The 21,703-nt window shown below is 40.9% G+C and overlaps 1 protein-coding gene across 2 annotated transcripts in view; it reads right to left on the bottom strand.

Moving 5' to 3' along the window:
* Nucleotides 1-11,508: 11,508 nt before the first annotated feature.
* Nucleotides 11,509-21,703, bottom strand: part of LOC117510188 (kinesin-like protein KIN-14I) — a 44,728-nt gene continuing 34,533 nt past the window's right edge. For both annotated transcript variants that reach the window (XM_034169808.1, XM_034169810.1), the window contains exons 19-20: nucleotides 11,737-11,815; nucleotides 11,509-11,650 (exon numbers count right to left, since the gene is read on the bottom strand). In XM_034169808.1, coding sequence (XP_034025699.1) covers nucleotides 11,600-11,650; nucleotides 11,737-11,815 — 130 coding nt within the window. In that variant the 3' untranslated portion in view covers nucleotides 11,509-11,599. The remainder of the gene's footprint in view (nucleotides 11,651-11,736; nucleotides 11,816-21,703) is intronic.

Genomic DNA, 21,703 nt, shown 5'->3' with positions numbered 1-21,703 from the left:
TAGAGACATCCCCCTTATAAATGAGTGTTTTGTTTTTGGATATATTAAGGGTAAAACTAAGTGGCAAGTGAAGTCAGTTTTTTGCTATCAAAAGTCAATTTTGTGGATTTCAGTGTCTTTGTATTTATTTCTCACAGAGGAAAGGTGGCCCAAAAAAGTATTAGTTAGAAGACTACCCCGTCCAACTGATGAGTATGTGTTATGTCTTCTCCAGACTATCAGCTATTTGATAACATTACTCATGTGTGTCACATGCACCCGGGGCACAGTGAATCAGTCTAGAAAGTGATTTACTAAGGGCCCTGTCCCACTGGCGTTTAGGAGGATTTGCGTATGGATTGCGCACAAAATTGGCCCATATTCACCAAACATCCGCAATATCCATGTAACATGCCTGTAAGAGTCGGCCGTCATCCGAACACGCCCGTGATCATCCGCAGAGGCACACGTCTGCAGCCAGGATTTTTGAGCTGTTCAAAAATCTGGATGCGGATGACATCCGCCTTACATACTCCATATATACTCAATTCATACACAATACATACTCACTCTATGCGCTGTATATCTGCTATTAACCGCTGATATCTGCAACTGACGGGGATTTGTGGCTTGACAGCAGACCAGGACAGTGTGTAAAACAGATATATATCGTGCCCATCATGTCCACATCACAAACTAAAATATATTGTAGCGAATGCATACAGATTGGCCACGAATAAAGCATTTTTATTACATCTGCTTTGCAGCTGATTTGTGGACAGTCTGTGAATGCATAACAAACACATCACGTAAACCCAAAGTGTGGCAGAAAGCGACATACCTGCCAGTCAGTGCCGGTCCGGCTGTGTAACTCCACAAAGACGTAGCTGCTGCAATCCAGGACTTTTATTTAACACCAACAAAAGGAAGAGTTGCTGTTAGCCACAACTCACGCTGTCTGTGACACTCTCAAAAAAACAACAAACAAACAAAAAAAACACCGTTTCACACCTGAGCGGCTTCCCCCCTCCCGCTCCCCAAACTCATGAACAGTTAACCCTCACATGACAACACTCTGTGATCAACTTGTCCAAGTCCAGCAAATGCTCTAGAGGCTGTATTGTTGGTGTGAATAGTGATTCTGATGACCCGAGTGCGCTTCTTTATGACCGCAATGCATATGCCGTGCACGCGCAACACGTGCGCGATGCATTCATAATACACCCGTAATACTGCCGTGATAATCTCAATGTGTCGGATCAGTTTCCTCACTACATGCGTTATATAACCATAACCATAATCATATATTCGCTATATATTATTAATATATCCATAATTCATCCATCCATCCATCCATCCATTTTCTTCCGCTTTATCCGGAGTCGGGTCGCGGGGGCAGCAGCTCAAGCAAAGCCGCCCAGGCCTCCCGATCCACACACACCTCCCCCAGCTCCTCCGGGGGAACCCCAAGGCATTCCCAAGCCAGCCGAGAGATGTAGTCCCTCCACCGTGTCTTGGGTCTTCCCCGGGGCCTCCTCCCAATGGGACGTGCCTGGAACACCTCTCCAGCGAGGCGTCCAGGGGGCATCCGGAAAAGATGCCCGAGCCACCTCAACTGACTCCTTTCGACGTGGAGGAGCAGCAGCTCGACTTCGAGTTCCTCCTGAGTGACCGAGGTCCTCATCTTATCTCTAAGGGAGCGCCCAGCCACCCTGCGGACGAAACTCATCTCGGCCGCTTGTACTCGCGATCTTGTTCTTTCGGTCATGAGCCAAATCTCATGACCATAGGTGAGGATCGGAATGTAGATCGATCGGTAAATCGAGAGCTTTGCCCCCCTACTCAGCTCTCTCTTCACCACGATGGTCTGATACAGCGACCGCATCACTGCAGATGCTGCACCGATCCGTCTATCGATCTCACGCTCCATCCGTCCCTCACTCGTGAACAAGACCCCGAGATACCTGAACTCCTCCACTTGAGGCAAGGACACTCCACCGACCCGAAGAGGGCAAATCACCTTTTTACGGTCGAGAACCATGGCCTCGGATTTGGAGGTGCTGATCTTCATCCCAGATGCTTCACAATGGGCTGCAAACCTCCCCAGTGCACGCTGAAGGTCCTGATTTGACGAAGCCAACAGAACCACATCGTCCGCAAACAGCAGAGACGAGATTCTGTGGTTCCCAAACCAGACCCCCCCTACACCCTGGCTGTGCTTCGAAATTCTGTCCATAAAAATAATGAACAGAACCGGTGACAAAGGGCAGCACTGGCGGAGGCCAACGTGCACTGGAAACAGGTTTGACTTACTACCGGCAATGCGAACCAAGCTCCTGCTGCGGTCATACAGGGACCGGATAGCCCTTAGCAAAGGACCCCGGACCCCGTACTCCCGGAGCACTCTCCATAGGGTGCCCCAAGGGACACGGTCGAACGCCTTCTCCAGATCCACAAAACACATGTGGACTGGTTGGGCGAACTCCCATGAACCCTCGAGCACCCGATGGAGCGTGTAGAGCTGGTCCAGTGTGCCGCGACCAGGATGAAAACCACACTGCTCCTCCTGAATCCGAGGTTCGACTATCGGTCGAATTCTCCTCTCCAGTACTCTGCAATAGATCTTACCGGGGAGGCTGAGGAGTGTGATCCCCCTATAGTTGGAACACACCCTCCGGTCCCCCTTCTTAAACAGAGGGACCACCACTCCGGTCTGCCAATCCAGAGGCACTGTCCCCGATTGCCACGCGATGTTGCAGAGGCGTGTCAGCCAAGACAGTCCCACAACATCCAGAGACTTAAGGTACTCAGGACGGATTTCATCCACCCCAGGAGCCTCGAAGTACTCCTTCCACCGCCCGACAACATCCCCAGTCAGGGTCAACAGCTCCCCACCCGCACCGTAAACAGTGCTGGTGGAGAGCTGCTTCCGCCTCCTGAGGCATCGGACTGTTTGCCAGAATCTCTTCGAGGCCGACCGATAGTCCTCCTCCATGGCCTCCCCGAACTCCTCCCAGACCCGAGTTTTTGCCTCTGCGACCGCACGGGCTGCGGCATGCTTTGCCTGCCGGTACCTGTCAGCTGCCTCTGGGGTCCCACCTACCAACAAAGATAAGTAGGACTCCTTCAGCTTGACGGCATCCCTTACTGCCAGTGTCCACCACCAGATTCGGGGATTGCCGCCGCGACAGGCACCAGAGACCTTGCGACCACAGCTATGAGCGGCCGCATCGACAATGGAGGTGGAGAACATGGTCCACTGGGATGGATGCCTTTCTGAAGGCTCCCTTAATGACGTGAATGACTCATTACCATGAACAAAAGACTGAAACTCCTTTGACCTGAGTACCCCATTGTAAACAGGGGATAAAGTGTGTCTCAGACCCCCTCCCCAGTTAAGGCTGGGTTTCAAACGTTTCACAAAGAATGACTCCTTGACCCTTCTCTCAAACCATTAGCCAGAGAGAAGAAATGGTTTGAGAGAGGGGTCAAGGAGGCATTCTCCCTCCCATCATTAGAGGGACAACTGTCCTGTCATTAGGTGTGCTAACTAGAGCACAATAGTTGCTAATTAGAGCTGTTGTTTTGTCACTAGCCTATAGCAGTCTGCCTCTCCGTAGGAGGGGTCTGGTTAGGTTTAAAACTCCAGCTTTTGTTGGCTTCTGTTTTATTCTTCTCTACAAGAGTCAGACAGAAGTCAGACTACCAGAGCAAGAATTTTAGCTGAGGAAGCTTCTGTGATTTGAAGCGAAACGTCCTCGCGTCAAGCAACCCAGTCCAGTCGAAGATTCAAGCTTCTCTACTGTGGATGACAAATATTACTTGTTGAAGCTTATACATTTATTTTTCCATGAATTATTTCAATAATTTGTGTATATAAACAACTGTTTTCACGTTTGAACAGAAATTATGACAGTTGTATTTATAATAGATTCTAAAGGACTTATATCACTATATAAGACACTCATACATTGCATAGCTGGTTTGATGGATTATAGTTTGTAAATGCATCAGCATATATTTAATAATGCTGAAGAAATCTTTATAATCGTGTTTTCTTCATTATACGAGGTCTGTAATAAAAGTAACGGACCTTATTTTTTTCAAAAACCATATGGATTTGAATCACGTGTGATTACATCAGACATGCTTGAACCCTCATGGGCATGCGAGAGTTTTTTCACGCCTGTCGGTTACGTCATTCGCCTGTGGGCAGTCTTTGAGTGAGGAGTCGCCCACCCTCTCGTCGTTTTTTCATTGTTTAGGAATGGCTCAGAGACTTTGCTTTGTTTGATAAAAATTTTTTCAAAAACTGTAAGGCACAACTGAGTGGACACCATTCGATAAATTCAGCTGGCTTTCTGTGAAAATTTTAACGGCTGATGAGCGATTTTGGTCTGGTAGTGTCGCTGTAAGGACGGCCCATGGTGCCTGATGGCGAGCTGCGCTTTGAGGCGGCAGCGTCTCGCCGTTTCAAGTTGAAAGCTTCCACATTTCAGGCTCTGTTGACCCAGTAAGTCGTCAGAGAACAGAGAACTTTCAGAAGAAGTCGGCATGAGGAGTTTATTCGGACATTCCATTGTTAACGGACATTTTGTAATGAAAGAACGTGCGGGCAGAGTCGCATGTCGGGCCGGACCCGACCGCGGGGGGTCGCGACAGGAAAAACACCTCCGTTGGAAACCTTAAACGGGCAAGTTGGAACATGCCCAAGCTGTTAAACAATTTCTCAGTTACTCACTTGTTGAAAGCCACCAAAAGCCGCCTGAATTTTACAAATGGTTTTCAACACGGAGGTGTTTTTCCTGTCGCGGCGTGCACACAGATTCGCCGAGTCGTCACGGAAACGACTCAGCGAATTTGCATGCACGTCTTTCATTACAAAATGTCCTTAAACAGTGAAATGTCCGCATAAAGTCCTCATGCCAGCCTGTTCTGAATCTTCTCTGTTCTCTCACGACGTCCTGGGTGAATTAAGCCTTAAATTAGAATGTTTTCAGCTCGAAACAGGCCGACGACGGCGCCTGGAAGCGCTGCGTGACGTCTCGCTCCGTGGGAAGTCCTTACAGCGACAGAAACACCCCATAATCTCTCATCAGCCGTTAAACTTTTCACCGAAAACCAGCTTAATTTCTCGAATAGTGTCCACTCGGATATCCCTCACAGGTCCAGAAAAAATGTTGATAAAGCAACGCGCGCCGTCCGCAGTGGCTATTCAGACAAAGAGATTCCGACGGGCGGGGTGGAGCACTCCTCACTCAAGGCCTGCCCACAGGCGAATGACGTCACCGACGTGTGAAAAAACTCACGCATGCGCACGAGGGTTCAAGCTTGTCTGACGTAAAAACATATGAATCAAATCCATTTATTTTTTGAAAAAAATAAAAAGGACCACTTTTTTCATCACAGACCTCGTATTCAAAGTTGATTCACTGTGCTCTGTGAATTAGTGTCCGGGTCACAGTGAATCAAAAATTTTAAAACCGATTTTAGACACCTGTAAATTACACTTGGGGAGAAATAAATAACACAGCCTTATAAACAATAACTTGCTGTATTATATCCACAATAGAATGACCTAAACGTATGCATAATGTGTTTATGCTGCCACAAAACATTTATGATCCACTGTGCCCCGGCTTCCCCTACACCATTTTTCCACTAGAAGTGATGCTGTTTGTGGGGAGAGACTAATCCCCGGGTGGAGTGTGGGAGTATCATTTGGAGGATGGGGTTTTCAGCGGAAAACATTTTAAACCGGCACGTCTTAACCCACCAAGTCCGCTAGGTGGTGGCCAGGGTTGGGAGGGTTACTTTAAAAATAGATTCCGATACAGTTGCTAGTTACCTGTTGAAAAATGTAGTCAGTAATGTAATCCAAGTACCATAATATTAAAGTAATGTAATTTGATTACTTTCAAATACTTCTGGATTACTCCAATATCAAATATGCTAATACAGACAAAAGAAACTAAATATAAATAGTCTTGACTACATAGTACAGTTTATTAAGAAAAATAAAACTTTCTTTTACATGGCATGCTCTGTTTTACTTCACATTATGAATTAAGAGCACCCACAATATTGTTTTAAACACACTCAGTGTTCACCTGCTAAATTTTCAACAAAAAATGCCAAACAAATGAAGGATAATGAAAACTCAGGTGGTGTGAGGATGAATTTGTAATTAAAAGTGGCTTGCAGAACAATATACAAAAAAAAAAAAAATCTGCTACTTGTTCAATAAACATAAAATTCTTACTTTAGTCTTTCACATGGCATTCGCACCATGTTTAACATATCAGTCCACTTATTGAACTTTAAAAATAAGAACAAAAGCATAATGAAAACCATTAAGTAAATACTGTCAGTAAGGAGGCGTGGTCGCCATTTTAATTCCGGGCAAGTTAGTGATTTGCGCGCATAGAAGTTCAAGAAACAGGTGGAATATGCCGGAAAGCTGCGCATGTTGGCAAAGCCACAAACGGAGGAACAAGGGAGACAATATTTCCTTCCATAAGTAAGTGGTTTTGGTTCTTCTTGTCACTTTGTCTGTGATATTTGGATGATAAACAGCTGTATGTTTCCTACCGTACCTGTGTCGCACGATGACATGGACCATTAACTCTTCACTTATGTCTAGTTGATATTTTTCACTGCTAGACCAATGTCTAGTTAAAATACTTGTTGTTAGTGATTAAAATTGTTCGACAAGACTGGGGATTTTTTTTAATTTTTATTTGCACCTTAAAATAATGAGATTATAATGACCCGCTCTGTGCTGCTCACAGTCACACCCACACATAGAGATGTGTACCCACACCACTGACTTCATGAATGAAAGCGCAGTTCCACCAGTGCGGCTTTACCGAGGCCCGAGGCGCCAGCGCGGAGTTATCTGACCATGGGTCCAAAGAAGGCACTGACGGCGGAGGAGGGAGACCATATCAAGAAGTCCCTGGACTTTTTGTCTGAGGAAATCTCTGTTGTTAAAATGCAGCAGAAATCCATTATGGAGCTGGTGGAAGAAGTGAAGGCTCTCCGAATCCAGAATGCCAAGAAAGACCGGCGTCAAGTGCACCTGGAGAACCGTGTTGCGGAGTTGGAACAGTACACAAGGATGAACAACGTTATTATTACATCCTACGCACGGGCGGTGTCAGAAGACAGTGGAGGGGAGGCCAGTGAGCAGGAGGCCAGTTCAGTGGAACAACAGGTGGCTGACTTCCTGCAATCTAAAGGTATTCAAATGGACTGTAATAACATTGAAGCGTGCCACCCCCTGCCCAGGAGAGAGGATGGAGACAAGCGAGCAGTTATAATGAGGTTTGTCAACAGAAAACATAAAATGGCATTGTTAAAACAGGGACGGAAACTTAAAGGAACAAACGTATTCATCAATGAACATCTGACCAAAAAAAACGCGGACATCGCCAGGAAAGCTCGTCTCTTAAAAAAGCAGGGAAAAATTCAACAGACATGGACATCCAACTGCAAAACATTCATCAAATTGAATGGAACACCAGAACAAGCGAAGGTTATGGTAATCAGGAACATCGAGGATCTGGACAAATACGACCAATAAGGTATGAGGACACAAACACATCACAACACCATGACACAGACCAGAGGAACCTATTCATCTACTACATCATCTACATCTGGAGACAAGAAGGATATAACTCAAAGGATTGCTGATCATGGAAAAGTAGAACTGAGAACATTTAAATACACAGACCACAATGTACTGGACTTGGAGCACGATATAGACCCGGACAATAATTTCTTCTCAAATATCAATGACAGTTGTTGCTATTATACAGATGAACAGTTTAATCGGATCATTAAAACGGATAACAAATTATCAATAATCCATTTCAACAGCAGAAGTCTATATGCAAACTTTAACAACATTAAAGAATATTTAAGTCAGTTTAAAAAAATTTAACATAATTGCTATATCAGAAACATGGATCAATGAAGATAAAGGAATGGATTTTGAACTGGATGGATATGAATTTAATTGTGTAAACAGAAAGAATAAGAGTGGAGGAGGAGTGGCTGTGTATGTGGATAAGAACATGGATTATAAAATAGTAGACAATATGACAACTGTGATTGATAACTTATTAGAATGTATAACTATTGAAATATGTGAAGAAAAAATCAAAAATCTATTAGTCAGCTGTATATATAGAGCACCAGGATCTTGTATTGAAACATTCACTGACTGTATGGGAAAAATGTTCTCAAAAACTAATCCAAAAAACTGTTCATTTGTGGTGACTTAAATATTGATCTGCTCAATCCAAATAAGCATAAAATAACAGATGAATTTATCAGTATAATGTACAGTATGAGTTTATATCCAAAAATCACCAGCCCAAGCAGAATTACATCCCATAGTGCTACTTTAATTGATAATATATTCAGCAATGATATTGAGAATAATACTGTGAGTGGATTATTAATCAATGACATTAGTGATCATCTACCAGTTTTCATCGTTTATAATAGAAACCATCGGCGGAATCAGCCAGAGGAGAAAATAAAATACAGGCGAGTGCGGACAGAGGAAAACATGAACACACTAAAGAAGGATTTACAGGAGCAAAACTGGGAAAAGGTATACAGTGAAAGTGATGTTGATAGTGCATATGAAACTTTTTTACAAACATTTACATCATTATATGATAAAAATTGTCCAATTAAACAAGACTACAGAAAACAAAAAATCCAAGATCGACCATGGATGACGAAAGGGTTACGAAATGCATGTAATAAGAAAAATACACTGTATAGAGAATTCATAAAACTAAAGACTAAAGAGGCAGAAAATAGATATAAGAAATACAAAAACAGATTAACTAATATTATACGGGTATGTAGGAAGGAATATTATAGTAACATATTATATAATAAAAACAATATTAAAGGAATATGGGATATATTAAATAGCATTATAAAAAATGGTAACAAAAAACAGAGTTACCCTTTCATTGATAATAATGTCAAGAAGGAAAATAAGGATGAGGTAGTCAACGGTTTTAATAATTTGTTTGTAAATATTGGACCAAGCTTGGCAGAAAAAATTCCCGATTCCCAACCTGAGGATTGGGATAATAATCTCATCCCTATTCAATGTTCCTCACAGCAGTGGATGGAAAAGAAATTATAGACATTGTGAATAATTGTAAATATTAAACATCTACCGATTTAAATGAAATTGATATGGTGGTGGTAAAACAGGTCATTGAATGGATTGTAGAACCATTAACATACATCTGTAACTTATCATTTCAAACCGGTAAATTTCCCAATCAAATGAAAATAGCTAAGGTTGTGCCGCTGTATAAGACTGGGGATAGACACCACTTCACAAATTATAGACCTGTTTCTTTGCTTCCACAATTTTCCAAATTATTAGAAAAGTTATTCAATAATAGATTAGACAAATTCATAAATAAACATAAATTACTTACTGATAGTCAATATGGATTCAGAGCACATAGTTCAACATCACTTGCATTAATAGAATCAGTTGAGGAGATTACAAACGCCATAGACCACAAATTACATTCAGTTGGAATATTTATAGACCTTAAAAAGGCTTTTGATACAATCAATCATGACATATTAATCAATAAACTTGAACAGTATGGGATTAGGGGGTTGGTGTTGCACTATACTATTACACTGATAATAGATAAGATAAACTGGAGGAGTCATATAAAATATATACAAAGTAAACTGTCAAGAAGCATTTCAGTTCTAAACAAAGCAAAACATATTCTGGACCACAACTCACTTTGCATTCTTTACTGCTCACTGGTTTTACCATATTTACAGTACTGTGCAGAGGTATGGGGTAATACTTATAAAGGTACAACACAATCATTATCAGTAATGCAGAAAAGAGCTATAAGAATTATTCATAATACTGGCTATAGAGATCATACAAATCCACTATTTTTACAACAAATTCACAGACTTGGTTCATTTTCAAACAGTACAAATCGTGTATAAAGCAATAAACAATTTACTTCCAGCAAATATTAAAAATATGTTTAACAGAACAGGGGATTGCAATCTGAGGGGGAAATTTAATTTAAAACATCAGTGGGCACGAACAACATTAAAAGGTTTCTGTATTTCTGTCTGTGGGGATGTGGAACAGATTGGGAGTGGGGCTCAAGCAATGTCCAAGCATGAACCAGTTCAAACAGCGGTACAAAAATATGGTTTTTTCTAGGTATAGGGAGGAGGAAGGGTAATGAGGGTTAGGGTGTTTTTGTTTTTTGCTTCGGCTTGTAAATATATAGTATTTTGTATGTAAGTAGGTATGTGTAGGTGTATATTTATGTTTGTTTGTATATATATATATATATATATATATATATATATATATATATATATATATATATATATCAGTTTATGTGTGTAGGAATCTATGTGTATATGTGGCAAAGGGTATTATTGGTTGTGGGGAAGAAGGGGTAGGGATAAATAAACTGATGCTTCACCCTACCCCTTTTCGGACATGTTGGGTACACATTAGGAACTTTTTTGTTGTTGTTTTCACTGATCTTGTATTTGTTGTTGTATCAAATGTTCGAAATAAACAGTTTACATTCATTCAACTCGGTCAATAAAGGATAATTGTGTAAAAGTATAATATAAATATAAATGTATTGTAATGGTTTTAGGAGCTGCGTTGAACACAGCTGCAGCAGGGGGCCTCAGCTCAGCAGCTTGAACAGCGCACATCAGTGTAACTTTCAACACTAATATTTGGGAATGTGTGTGTCTGAGTAAGTTTAATACTTTCCTGACATCATTTAATGTCATTTAATTTTACTGGCTCAATATCCAGGTCAAAATGGCATTTTAACACGTATTTTGTGAGCATTTTTCTGAGTGTGTTCAGGCGATCTCCATTGAAAATGCATTAACATCCGGGTACTTCATCGATATTTTGCCCGGTTAGGAGACGTCATGTCGCTGTCCATGAAGGGACGTTTTTGTTTCAAAGAAAAAAAAAAAATTATATACAGATAATATCATAAAATGCATTAAAATTGTAATCCCGTGAACTAATCCCCATTTTTACTAAATATACCTGTAATCTAAATACGTCTTTTTTTCTGTAACTGTAGCGGAATACAGTTAGCTTTTTTTGTATCGTAATTACTTAACGCCGTTACATGTATTCCATTACTCCACAAGTCTGGTGGTGGCGAGTATGCTTTTAAGTTTACCAAGCCGAATGGCTTGAGTTGAAACTCCCACACTACCTGGGGATTAGTCTCTGCTGTGTTCATGCAGGCTGTCCCCGTATGTGGTCAAATCCCGCAATATTGGTTCAAATGAGACTGCGCTGCCCTATTGATATCCAGGTATTTCCATTTCAGCAGTTTGTGAAAACAGGGATTTGTCTCATATGATACAACTATCAAAGGTGAGTAGGGCACATAGAGGCTTGGTTGTTAACAATGCTTTAATATGATAAAGATGTTTAAGTTTAACATGAAAGAAACTGTATGTTATAAATATGGAGCCAACCCACTCAGATCCACAGCTGAATTTTGATTAGTGAAGTCAACTGGTGAAAACATCTCTGTCAGATGTCCTCCTCTTCTACTGTCTGTCCTGATCTCAGCTTCATGATCATCTGTCAGAAAAAAAGTGTGAAAGTTTCACTGTGGGCATCTTCAGAAAATTAAACAGAAAATATGTCATATTACAGTGAAAACACACCTCTTTTAGTTGGGCAATCTCTTTGCTTTCCACATTCCTCTGAGCATTGTTGGTAATGGCCTTCACTCTTGTTGCATAACTACAACAAGAGGGTTTAGAGAATTCTGCTGTGAAGGTTAAATCTTTGCATTCAAGCAAACAATATGAGCTGCAACCAGGGGCGTAGCACCAAGTTCTGGGCCCTAGGCACTAGCCATATTGAAGCCCTCCCGACTGTTATGTTCTTTTTTTATTAAAAGAAACACCAATTTTTTTTAATGTGTAATCAAACCAGGTCTATATCATGTATACCTTAGATCACACCTGGGAGTCAGAACCCTTTTTAAAGTTGGGGGAGCAATACTGAATTGGGGGGTCTGGGGGACCAAATTGCACCATTTTCTAGAAAAATTGCACCATTTTCTAGAAAAATGGTGCAATTTGGTGCATTCCTGTGCATTTTAACAGAGATATACCCCAATGTTAACTTGACTACAAATTAGGGTAAGGGATGTAAGATCTACAATCACAGCAAAATATTTAACACAATTTTCCAAAATAAGTAATTAAATAAAAGTAAGTGTAATTCATGGCTTAACAGTGTGTAATTCCCTTTGTGAAGGGAAAAAAAAATACATAATACAATATTCTACAATCAAAACATTAAAGAACAGTTTATTCATCTTTTAGTCAATGTTATTCACTAAACTCAGTCCATATTAATAACAAACAGACTTTCAGAATATTACTTCCTTAACCTACAAGTTGTAGGTTAAGGACGGTTTCTGCACTGTCTTATGAGGTAATATAAAATAATGTCATAATAAAAATTACATATTTTATAATCCTGTATTTGAAAAAAAGAAGGTAATTCCTGTTATTTCTGAACAATATTAGACTGAATAAATCAATGCAGTATAGTTTTGTTTGTTCAAAAATAAGGAAAAAGGTTAATTCATATTATATACTCTCTACATACATACCATAATAGCTCTATTCTTATTCTGTATACTTTGTAATTCTCTATAATATTGTATAGTTTGTATAGTCATCTTCTATCTGTCCCTCAGTTCCTGCGACTACGAAGACACACCATTTATTAGGCAATCCTAATATTAGCTCCAAAAAAACAAAAAAACACAAAAAACAGGAAAAAATGTTGTAAAGGTTACTAAAATTCAATCTCATTTTAGTTAAATCATTTGCTTGTAAAGGGGCTCCATAAGCTCACCTTCACTAACATCCTCAGTTTCTTGTGTTCTTTAATGGTTTTGTCTTTTTAAATTTTTAATTCAATTTTCTCTGTTTTTATTATGCTGTGTGAAACACCTTGAGGCGATCTCATCGCAAATTGGCACTATATAAGTTAATACATTTGATTTGATAAGATGAGGGACCAGAACCTGGACCAGCACCTGCTGCTTTGTCTGAAACTAAAGGCCATGGTGTTCATACTGTTAATAATACATTCTGATAATACATTTTTTTTTAGTGTAAAAAGTTTAACCTATTTGTGTGTATACATGTGTTTTAGTAGGCAGGTGCATGTGCAACTGGACTGTGGTCATATTATATCCCACAGAAGATAGGCAGGCTAATGCATGTTTTTTCTGTGCTTGTAATAAAACAGACTTTTCCAAATTGGTACATATACAATGAAAGGGACAGTGCTAAATGTACGTGGTTATTTTTAGCATTTGTGTAATTAAATTGCCATAAATGCGCAGTGGCAAGTCAGGGGAGATTGGGTCAAAACATTTGATTTTCTTGCAGCAGAAGCGAGCTGCCCTGCTCCTGTCCTGTGTGTCTTCACAGCAGCACTGCACTGCTCCATGTCCCCCTCCCTCCCTTTCTCCCTCCCGCACAGACTGTGTGTCCCATGCGGAGAGAGGACAGATGAGCGGAGCTGCAGCTGCTTGTTGACATTCATTCAGATTATTTTTTTGTTATTTTGCCACCAAACCCAGCATGGGTTTATCCTGTCTTTCCCTTTTAAACTGTGAAGTTTAAAAGGGAAATCAAACCCTAATTTGTAGTCAAGTTAACATTGGGGAATATGTCTGTTAAAATGCATGGGAATGCACCAAATTGCACCATTTTTCTAGAAAATGGTCCAATTTGGTCCCCCAGACCCCCCAACTCAATATCCTCAGTGCTGATATTAGCAAATTTCCTGCTTGCGCGTTAAGATAGTTTTCGAGCTCACCTTTCTTCTCAAAGATTTTAGTTAGCAGCTGTTTTCCCTCATTTAGTTTTTTTTTTTTGTCTTCTTTTTTGAAATCCAGACTTTGATTTTTTTTTTTTTTTTAGGAAAGACATGTTTTATTTCAGCCTAAACACCTCTCCTCATGCTGTCTGATCCCATTTGTGATGTGTGTGTGTGTGTGTGTGTGTGGCAGCGTGCCACCTGTGTGCCTGGGCTAAACCATTGTACAACTGTGCAGGGGTGGGAAGGGCCCACAAAGATCTTTAAATATTATTGTTATAGCAGAATTATGTTTCGCAACATTTATACATGCATTCTAATTATATTGTTTTACAACATGAATTGTATGGACGTTAATAAAATTCAACACAAAAATGTATTTAATGCCAGTTTTTTTTTTGTGCCCCCCATGCTCTGGGCCCTGGGTACATAGTACCCTTTACCCCCACCAAGTCCGACACCCCTGGCTGTAACTAACAACTCATGTTATTCATTCAGTCTATAAATTGCCAGAAAATATGAATAACATTCACTGCAGACAGCAAGACATCTTCAAATGACTCATTTTGTTTGACCAAAAGTAAGAGTCAAGTCGAGGAGCATACACTGACATCACATGCCGCCTGATCCAACGCATCATGGAACTACCTGGAATCCGGGAGGGCAGTAATGTTGGCAGACAACTGATCCATCCCCAACTCTCAAAGGAAACCATCTCTCTCTGCCACAGCCAGGTGAAGCGTGGGCGTTCCCTTGGCCTTCCCCAGCTACTGGGGCAGTGACAGCTGGCCCATAGGGGGCGCTGAGGTGTCGCCCTCCCAGATGTTAAGGGGAAAAAAATTATAAAATATTATTTAAAAAAAGTATTATCAATGTCTTTTACTTAACAGTATGTGCCTACATGTAATCTGAATTAAAAACATTTCTACCAACTGGGTCTCATTCGACAGTGCATTTCCAAAGACAGAAGTACAGAATGTATCATTTCTCTTCTTGGGCGATCACTCACAGAGCACCTTGAAGTGCAGTGAAATGACCAATTGTGTATCTTGCTAAGGCCAATCAGTATCACCAAATTTAATATCTTGTAGGTGATAGAATTTTTCACCCCAATTATGTGTGGTTGCTAGGGAAAAATAATAAATATTTTGCCAATCAGCATCGCCAAATTTAATGGCTTGGGTTGCCCCTGGATTTATCATTGTGCTGCTGTTTTGGTGGAAACAAAAACCCCACCGACATTCGGGTTTTATATATATATATATATATGGTGATGGTTTTCAGCTGCAGATTCACCTCTGGATCGCACTTCAGCTCACGTGAGCTCACGAGGTGTTAGGATTTACTCCCGAATGTTGCTCTTGGTGTGGAAATAAGGATGAAAATTTAAGATTCAAGTTTCAATTTGAATTTATTTTCATTTATGTGATTTGCTGTTGTGCTGTGTGATTTGCTGTTGTGTTTTGCACTTCAGGGCCACCATAAGTAAGGTCTAACCTTACCAACCCCCAAATTAACAGTGGTAAGGAAAAACTCCCTCTGAGGAAGAAACCTCAAGCAGACCAGACTCAAAGAGGTGACCCTCTGCTTGGGCCATGCTACAGACATAAATTACAAAACAATCCACAAAACGAACATACAAGAAATGTTTCCGGTGCACAGGATGGTGGAACAGATACCACACCCATCTCTGGATGGAGCTGCACCTCAAACAGAAAGAAAAGAAAAAAAGCAGAATCAAGCATCAGAAAGACAACAAATACAGTGTAATTTGACAGCATTAAGCAACAACAAAAACAGAGGAAATACTAAGGTGATCGCCGGCCACTAGTCCTAAGTTTCACTGAAAGACCTAGAATTTAGATAAAGTTGAGGCCATAGCCTGCCCCATTTCCTAATAAAATGAATTAAAAGAGTAAAAAGCATAGAAGCATAGTATGCCAGTATGCTAGCCATATGAAAGGGAAAATAAGTGCGTCTTAAGTCTGTACTTGAAAGTCTCTACAGAATCTCATCAAAACTCATCAAACATCATCAAACTCTGGTTATTGGCGACTCTGTTTTGAGAAATGTGAAGTTAGCGACACCAGCAACCATTGTCAATTGTCTTCCGGGGGCCAGAGCAGGCGACATCGAAGGACATTTGAAATTGCTGGCTAAGGCTAAGCGTAAATTTGGTAAGATTGTAATTCACGTTGGCAGTAATGACACTCGGTTACGCCAATCGGAGGTCACTAAAATTAACATTAAATCGGTGTGTAACTTTGCAAAAACAATGTCGGACTCTGTAGTTTTCTCTGGGCCCCTCCCCAATCAGACCGGGAGTGACATGTTTAGCCGCATGTTCTCCTTGAATTGCTGGCTGTCTGAGTGGTGTCCAAAAAATGAGGTGGGCTTCATAGATAATTGGCAAAGCTTCTGGGGAAAACCTGGTCTTGTTAGGAGAGACGGCATCCATCCCACTTTGGATGGAGCAGCTCTCATTTCTAGAAATCTGGCCAATTTTCTTGGATCCTCCAAACTGTGACTGTCCAGCGTTGGGACCAGGAAGCAGAGCTGTGGTCTTATACACCTCTCTGCAGCTTCTCTCCCCCTGCCATCCCCTCATTACCCCATCCCCGTAGAGACGGTGCCTGCTCCCAGACCACCAATAACCAGCAAAAATCTATTTAAGCATAAAAATTCAAAAAGAAAAAATAATATAGCACCTTCAACTGCACCACAGACTAAAACAGTTAAATGTGGTCTATTAAACATTAGGTCTCTCTCTTCTAAGTCCCTGTTGGTAAATGATATAATAATTGATCAACGTATTGATTTATTCTGCCTAACAGAAACCTGGTTACAGCAGGATGAATATGTTAGTTTAAATGAGTCAACACCCCCGAGTCACACTAACTGTCAGAATGCTCGTAGCACGGGCCGAGGCGGAGGATTAGCAGCAATCTTCCATTCCACCTTATTAATTAATCAAAAACCTAGACAGAGCTTTAATTCATTTGAAAGCTTGTCTCTTAGTCTTGTCCATCCAAATTGGAAGTCCCAACAACCAGTTTTATTTGTTATTATCTATCGTCCACCTGGTCGTTACTGTGAGTTTCTCTGTGAATTTTCAGACCTTTTGTCTGACTTAGTGCTTAGCTCAGATAAGATAATTATAGTGGGCGATTTTAACATCCACACAGATGCTGAGAATGACAGCCTCAACACTGCATTTAATCTATTATTAGACTCTATTGGCTTTGCTCAAAAAGTAAATGAGTCCACCCACCACTTTAATCATATCTTAGATCTTGTTCTGACTTATGGTATGGAAATAGAAGACTTAACAGTATTCCCTGAAAACTCCCTTCTGTCTGATCATTTTTTAATAACATTTACATTTACCCTGATGGACTACCCTGCAGTGGGGAATAAGTTTCATTACACTAGAAGTCTTTCAGAAAGCGCTGTAACTAGGTTTAAGGATATGATTCCTTCATGTTCTCTAATGTCATATACCAACACAGAGCAGAGTAGCTACCTAAACTCTGTAAGGGAGTTAGAGTATCTCGTCAATAGTTTTACATCCTCATTGAAGACAACTTTGGATGTTGTAGCTCCTCTGAAAAAGAGAGCTTTAAATCAGAAGTGTCTGACTCCGTGGTATAACTCACAAACTCGTAGCTTAAAGCAGATAACCCGTAAGTTGGAGAGGAAATGGCGTCTCACTAATTTAGAAGATCTTCACTTAGCCTGGAAAAAGAGTTTGTTGCTCTATAAAAAAAGCCCTCCGTAAAGCTAGGACATCTTTCTACTCATCACTAATTGAAGAAAATAAGAACAACCCCAGGTTTCTTTTCAGCACTGTAGCCAGGCTGACAAAGAGTCCGAGCTCTATTGAGCTGAGTATTCCATTAACTTTAACTAGTAATGACTTCATGACTTTCTTTGCTAACAAAATTTTGACTATTAGAGAAAAAATTACTCATAACCATCCCAAAGATGTATCGTTATCTTTGGCTGCTTTCAGTGATGCCGGTATTTGGTTAGACTCTTTCTCTCCGATTGTTCTGAGTTATTTTCATTAGTTACTTCATCCAAACCATCAATATGTTTATTAGACCCCATTCCTGCCAGGCTGCTCAAGGAAGTCCTACCATTATTTAATGCTTCAATCTTAAATATGATCAATCTATCTTTGGTAGTTGGTTATGTACCACAGGCTTTTAAGGTGGCAATAATTAAACCATTACTTAAAAAGCCATCACTTGACCCAGCTATCTTAGCTAATTATAGGCCAATCTCCAACCTTCCTTTTCTCTCAAAGATTCTTGAGAGGGTAGTTGTAAAACAGCTAACTGATCACCTGCAGAGGAATGGTCTATTTGAAGAGTTTCAGTCAGGTTTTAGAATTCATCATAGTACAGAAACAGCATTAGTGAAGGTTACAAATGATCTTCTTATGGCTTCGGACAGTGGACTTATCTCTGTGCTTGTTCTGTTGGACCTCAGTGCTGCTTTTGATACTGTTGACCATAAAATTTTATTACAGAGATTAGAGCATGTCATAGGTATTAAAGGCACTGCGCTGCGGTGGTTTGAATCATATTTGTCTAATAGATTACAGTTTGTTCATGTAAATGGGGAATCTTCTTCACAGACTAAAGTTAATTATGGAGTTCCACAAGGTTCTGTGCTAGGACCAATTTTATTCACTTTATACATGCTTCCCTTAGGCAGTATTATTAGACGGTATTGCTTAAATTTTCATTGTTACGCAGATGATACCCAGCTTTATCTATCCATGAAGCCAGAGGATACACACCAATTAGCTAAACTGCAGGATTGTCTTACAGACATAAAGACATGGATGACCTCTAATTTCCTGCTTTTAAACTCAGATAAAACTGAAGTTATTGTACTTGGCCCCACAAATCTTAGAAGCATGGTGTCTAACCAGATCTTTACTCTGGATGGCATTTCCCTGACCTCTAGTAATACTGTGAGAAATCTTGGAGTCATTTTTGATCAGGATGTCATTCAAAGCGCATATTAAACAAATATGTAGGACTGCCTTTTTGCATTTACGCAATATCTCTAAAATCAGAAAGGTCTTGTCTCAGAGTGATGCTGAAAAACTAATTCATGCATTTATTTCCTCTAGGCTGGACTATTGTAATTCATTATTATCAGGTTGTCCTAAAAGTTCCCTAAAAAGCCTTCAGTTGGTTCAGAATGCTGCAGCTAGAGTACTGACGGGGACTAGCAGGAGAGAGCATATCTCACCCGTGTTGGCCTCTCTTCATTGGCTTCCTGTTAATTCTAGAATAGAATTTAAAATTCTTCTTCTTACTTATAAGGTTTTGAATAATCAGGTCCCATCTTATCTTAGGGACCTCGTAGTACCATATTACCCCATTAGAGCGCTTCGCTCTCAGACTGCAGGCTTACTTGTAGTTCCTAGGGTTTGTAAGAGTAGAATGGGAGGCAGAGCCTTCAGCTTTCAGGCTCCTCTCCTGTGGAACCGGCTCCCAGTTCGGATCAGGGAGACAGATACCCTCTCTACTTTTAAGATTAGGCTTAAAACTTTCCTTTTCGCTAAGGCTTATAGTTAGGGCTGGATCAGGTGACCCTGGACCATCCCTTGGTTATGCTGCTTTAGACGTAGACTGTGGGGGGGTTCCCCTGATGCACTGTTTCTTTCTCTTTTTGCTCCATATGCATCACTCTGCATTTAATCATTGGTGATCGATCTCTGCCCCCCTCCACAGCATGTCTTTTTCCTGGTTCTTTCCCTCGGCCCCAACCAGTCTCAGCAGAGGACTGCCCCTCCCTGAGCCTGGTTCTGCTGGAGGTTTCTTCCTGTTGAAAGGGAGTTTTTCCTTCCCACTGTAGCCAAGTGCTTGCTCATAGGGGGTCGTTTTGACCGTTGGGGTTTTTCATAATTATTGTATGGCCTTGCCTTACAATATAGAGCGCCTTGGGGCAACTGTTTGTTGTGATTTGGCGCTATATAAAAAAAAAGTTGATTGATTGATTGAATCTGACTGGTTTATTGACACAAGGAGATCATTCCACAGAACAAGGGCACAATAAGAGAAAGCTCTGTGACCCGCAGACTTTTTATTCACCCTAGGGACACAAAGTAGTCCTGCACCCTGAGAACACAAAGCCCGGGCCGGTACGTAAGGTTAAATTTAGGTCAGCTAGATAGGGAGGTGCCAGTCCATGAACAATTTTTTAGGCTAGTAGCAGAATCTTAAAATCTGATCTCACTGGGACAGGAAGCCAGTGAAGGGATGCCAAAAATGGTTGTAATGTGGTCAAACGTTCTGCTTCGTGTCAGAATTCTGGCAGCAGCATTTTGAACCAATTGGAGAGCCCTAATGCTGGGCTGCAGTAAACCAGAAAATAGAACATTGCAGTAGTCCAATCTAGAAGAGATAAACGCATGGATCAGGGTCTCAGCATCAGCCATAGACAGGATGGGATGAATCATCGCTATATTTCACAGGTGGAAGAAAGCACTCCTCGTAGTATCTCTAATGTGGAGATCAAAAGACAACGTAGGATCAAAAATTACCCCAAGGTTCCTCACTTTGTCAGTGTGATGTATGACACATAAGCCAAGGATAAGCGTTAAATGGTGAAATTGATGCTGATGTCTCATTGGACCAAGAACCATCATTTCAGTCTTATCAGAGTTTAAAAGTAGGAAGTTGCTAGACATCCAGCTTCTCACTGATGCAAAGCAATCGTCTAAGGATTTTATGTGGATGAGATTACCAGCAGTTATCGGCATGTATAACTGAGTATCATCAGCATAGCAGTGAACGGTAATCCCAAAACGCCGCATGTGCCCAAGGGGTGCTATATAAAGGGAGAAAAGTAGGGTGCCTAAGACGGACCCCTGTGGAACCCCAAATTTCACGTCACTACGGTGGGAGGTAGTGATATTGTACAAAACACAGTGAGAATGACTTGATTTCAGTTTGCACATCATAAGGATCAGCCCACAGAAGTGAAATATTCTTTGGAATATTCCACACTCTAAAATGAATGAATGAGTGTGAACCCCAGGATGCGTTTGGCTGAAGATAATGGCAATGCAGTACAGTTTGGTGTACTATGTGTGTAATTGGTGTCAAATGGTGAAATGTTCCTTGCTCAAGAACTTGAGTGTTGTATTGTATTTGATACTGTTCCTTTCCAAAGTATAAATGAGGCCTAATATAGCTGTAAATGGTTAACTTTATCTGTGAAACTGCTGATTTTGAGAAGGACATTAAATGATTATTGTGAGATTGTAGTAATTTTCCAACGGTTCATTTGAATGCCTGTACTGGACTAGGAAGGGAAATCTAATGGCACACACCAGTCCCACCAAGACTTTTTTTTTCACCAGCCGCCACTGTACTGGGGTCCTCAACACGGAGACACCTGCATGTTGAATTGTGCACAGAGAAACACACCACATGGCCTCAAATGTTGAAGCTGACATGCCCTCACAATGGAAGTGATACTTCTCACCGTATTCTTCCTAAGTAACCACTTGTTTGACACAAACCCTTTCCAGTGGGACCCAAGGTTCCTCCAAAGAGACACAGTACCAAAGACATCCAGTTATCACTTCAGGCCACTTGTTCATGTCAGCGTCTCACAACCATACTGTAGGACAGGAATCTTCATTCTCCTGTAAACACCTCTCTCCATGTACCCTGTGAATCTACAAACTCTATCAAGGCATCATTTGATCTCAAAGACTGAGGACCCAGAGACATATATATCACTGCCAAGTTA

Source organism: Thalassophryne amazonica, chromosome 5, assembly GCF_902500255.1.
Source record: "Thalassophryne amazonica chromosome 5, fThaAma1.1, whole genome shotgun sequence".
Lineage (NCBI taxonomy): Eukaryota > Metazoa > Chordata > Actinopteri > Batrachoidiformes > Batrachoididae > Thalassophryne > Thalassophryne amazonica.
This window is presented reverse-complemented; position numbering and strand designations above follow the sequence as displayed.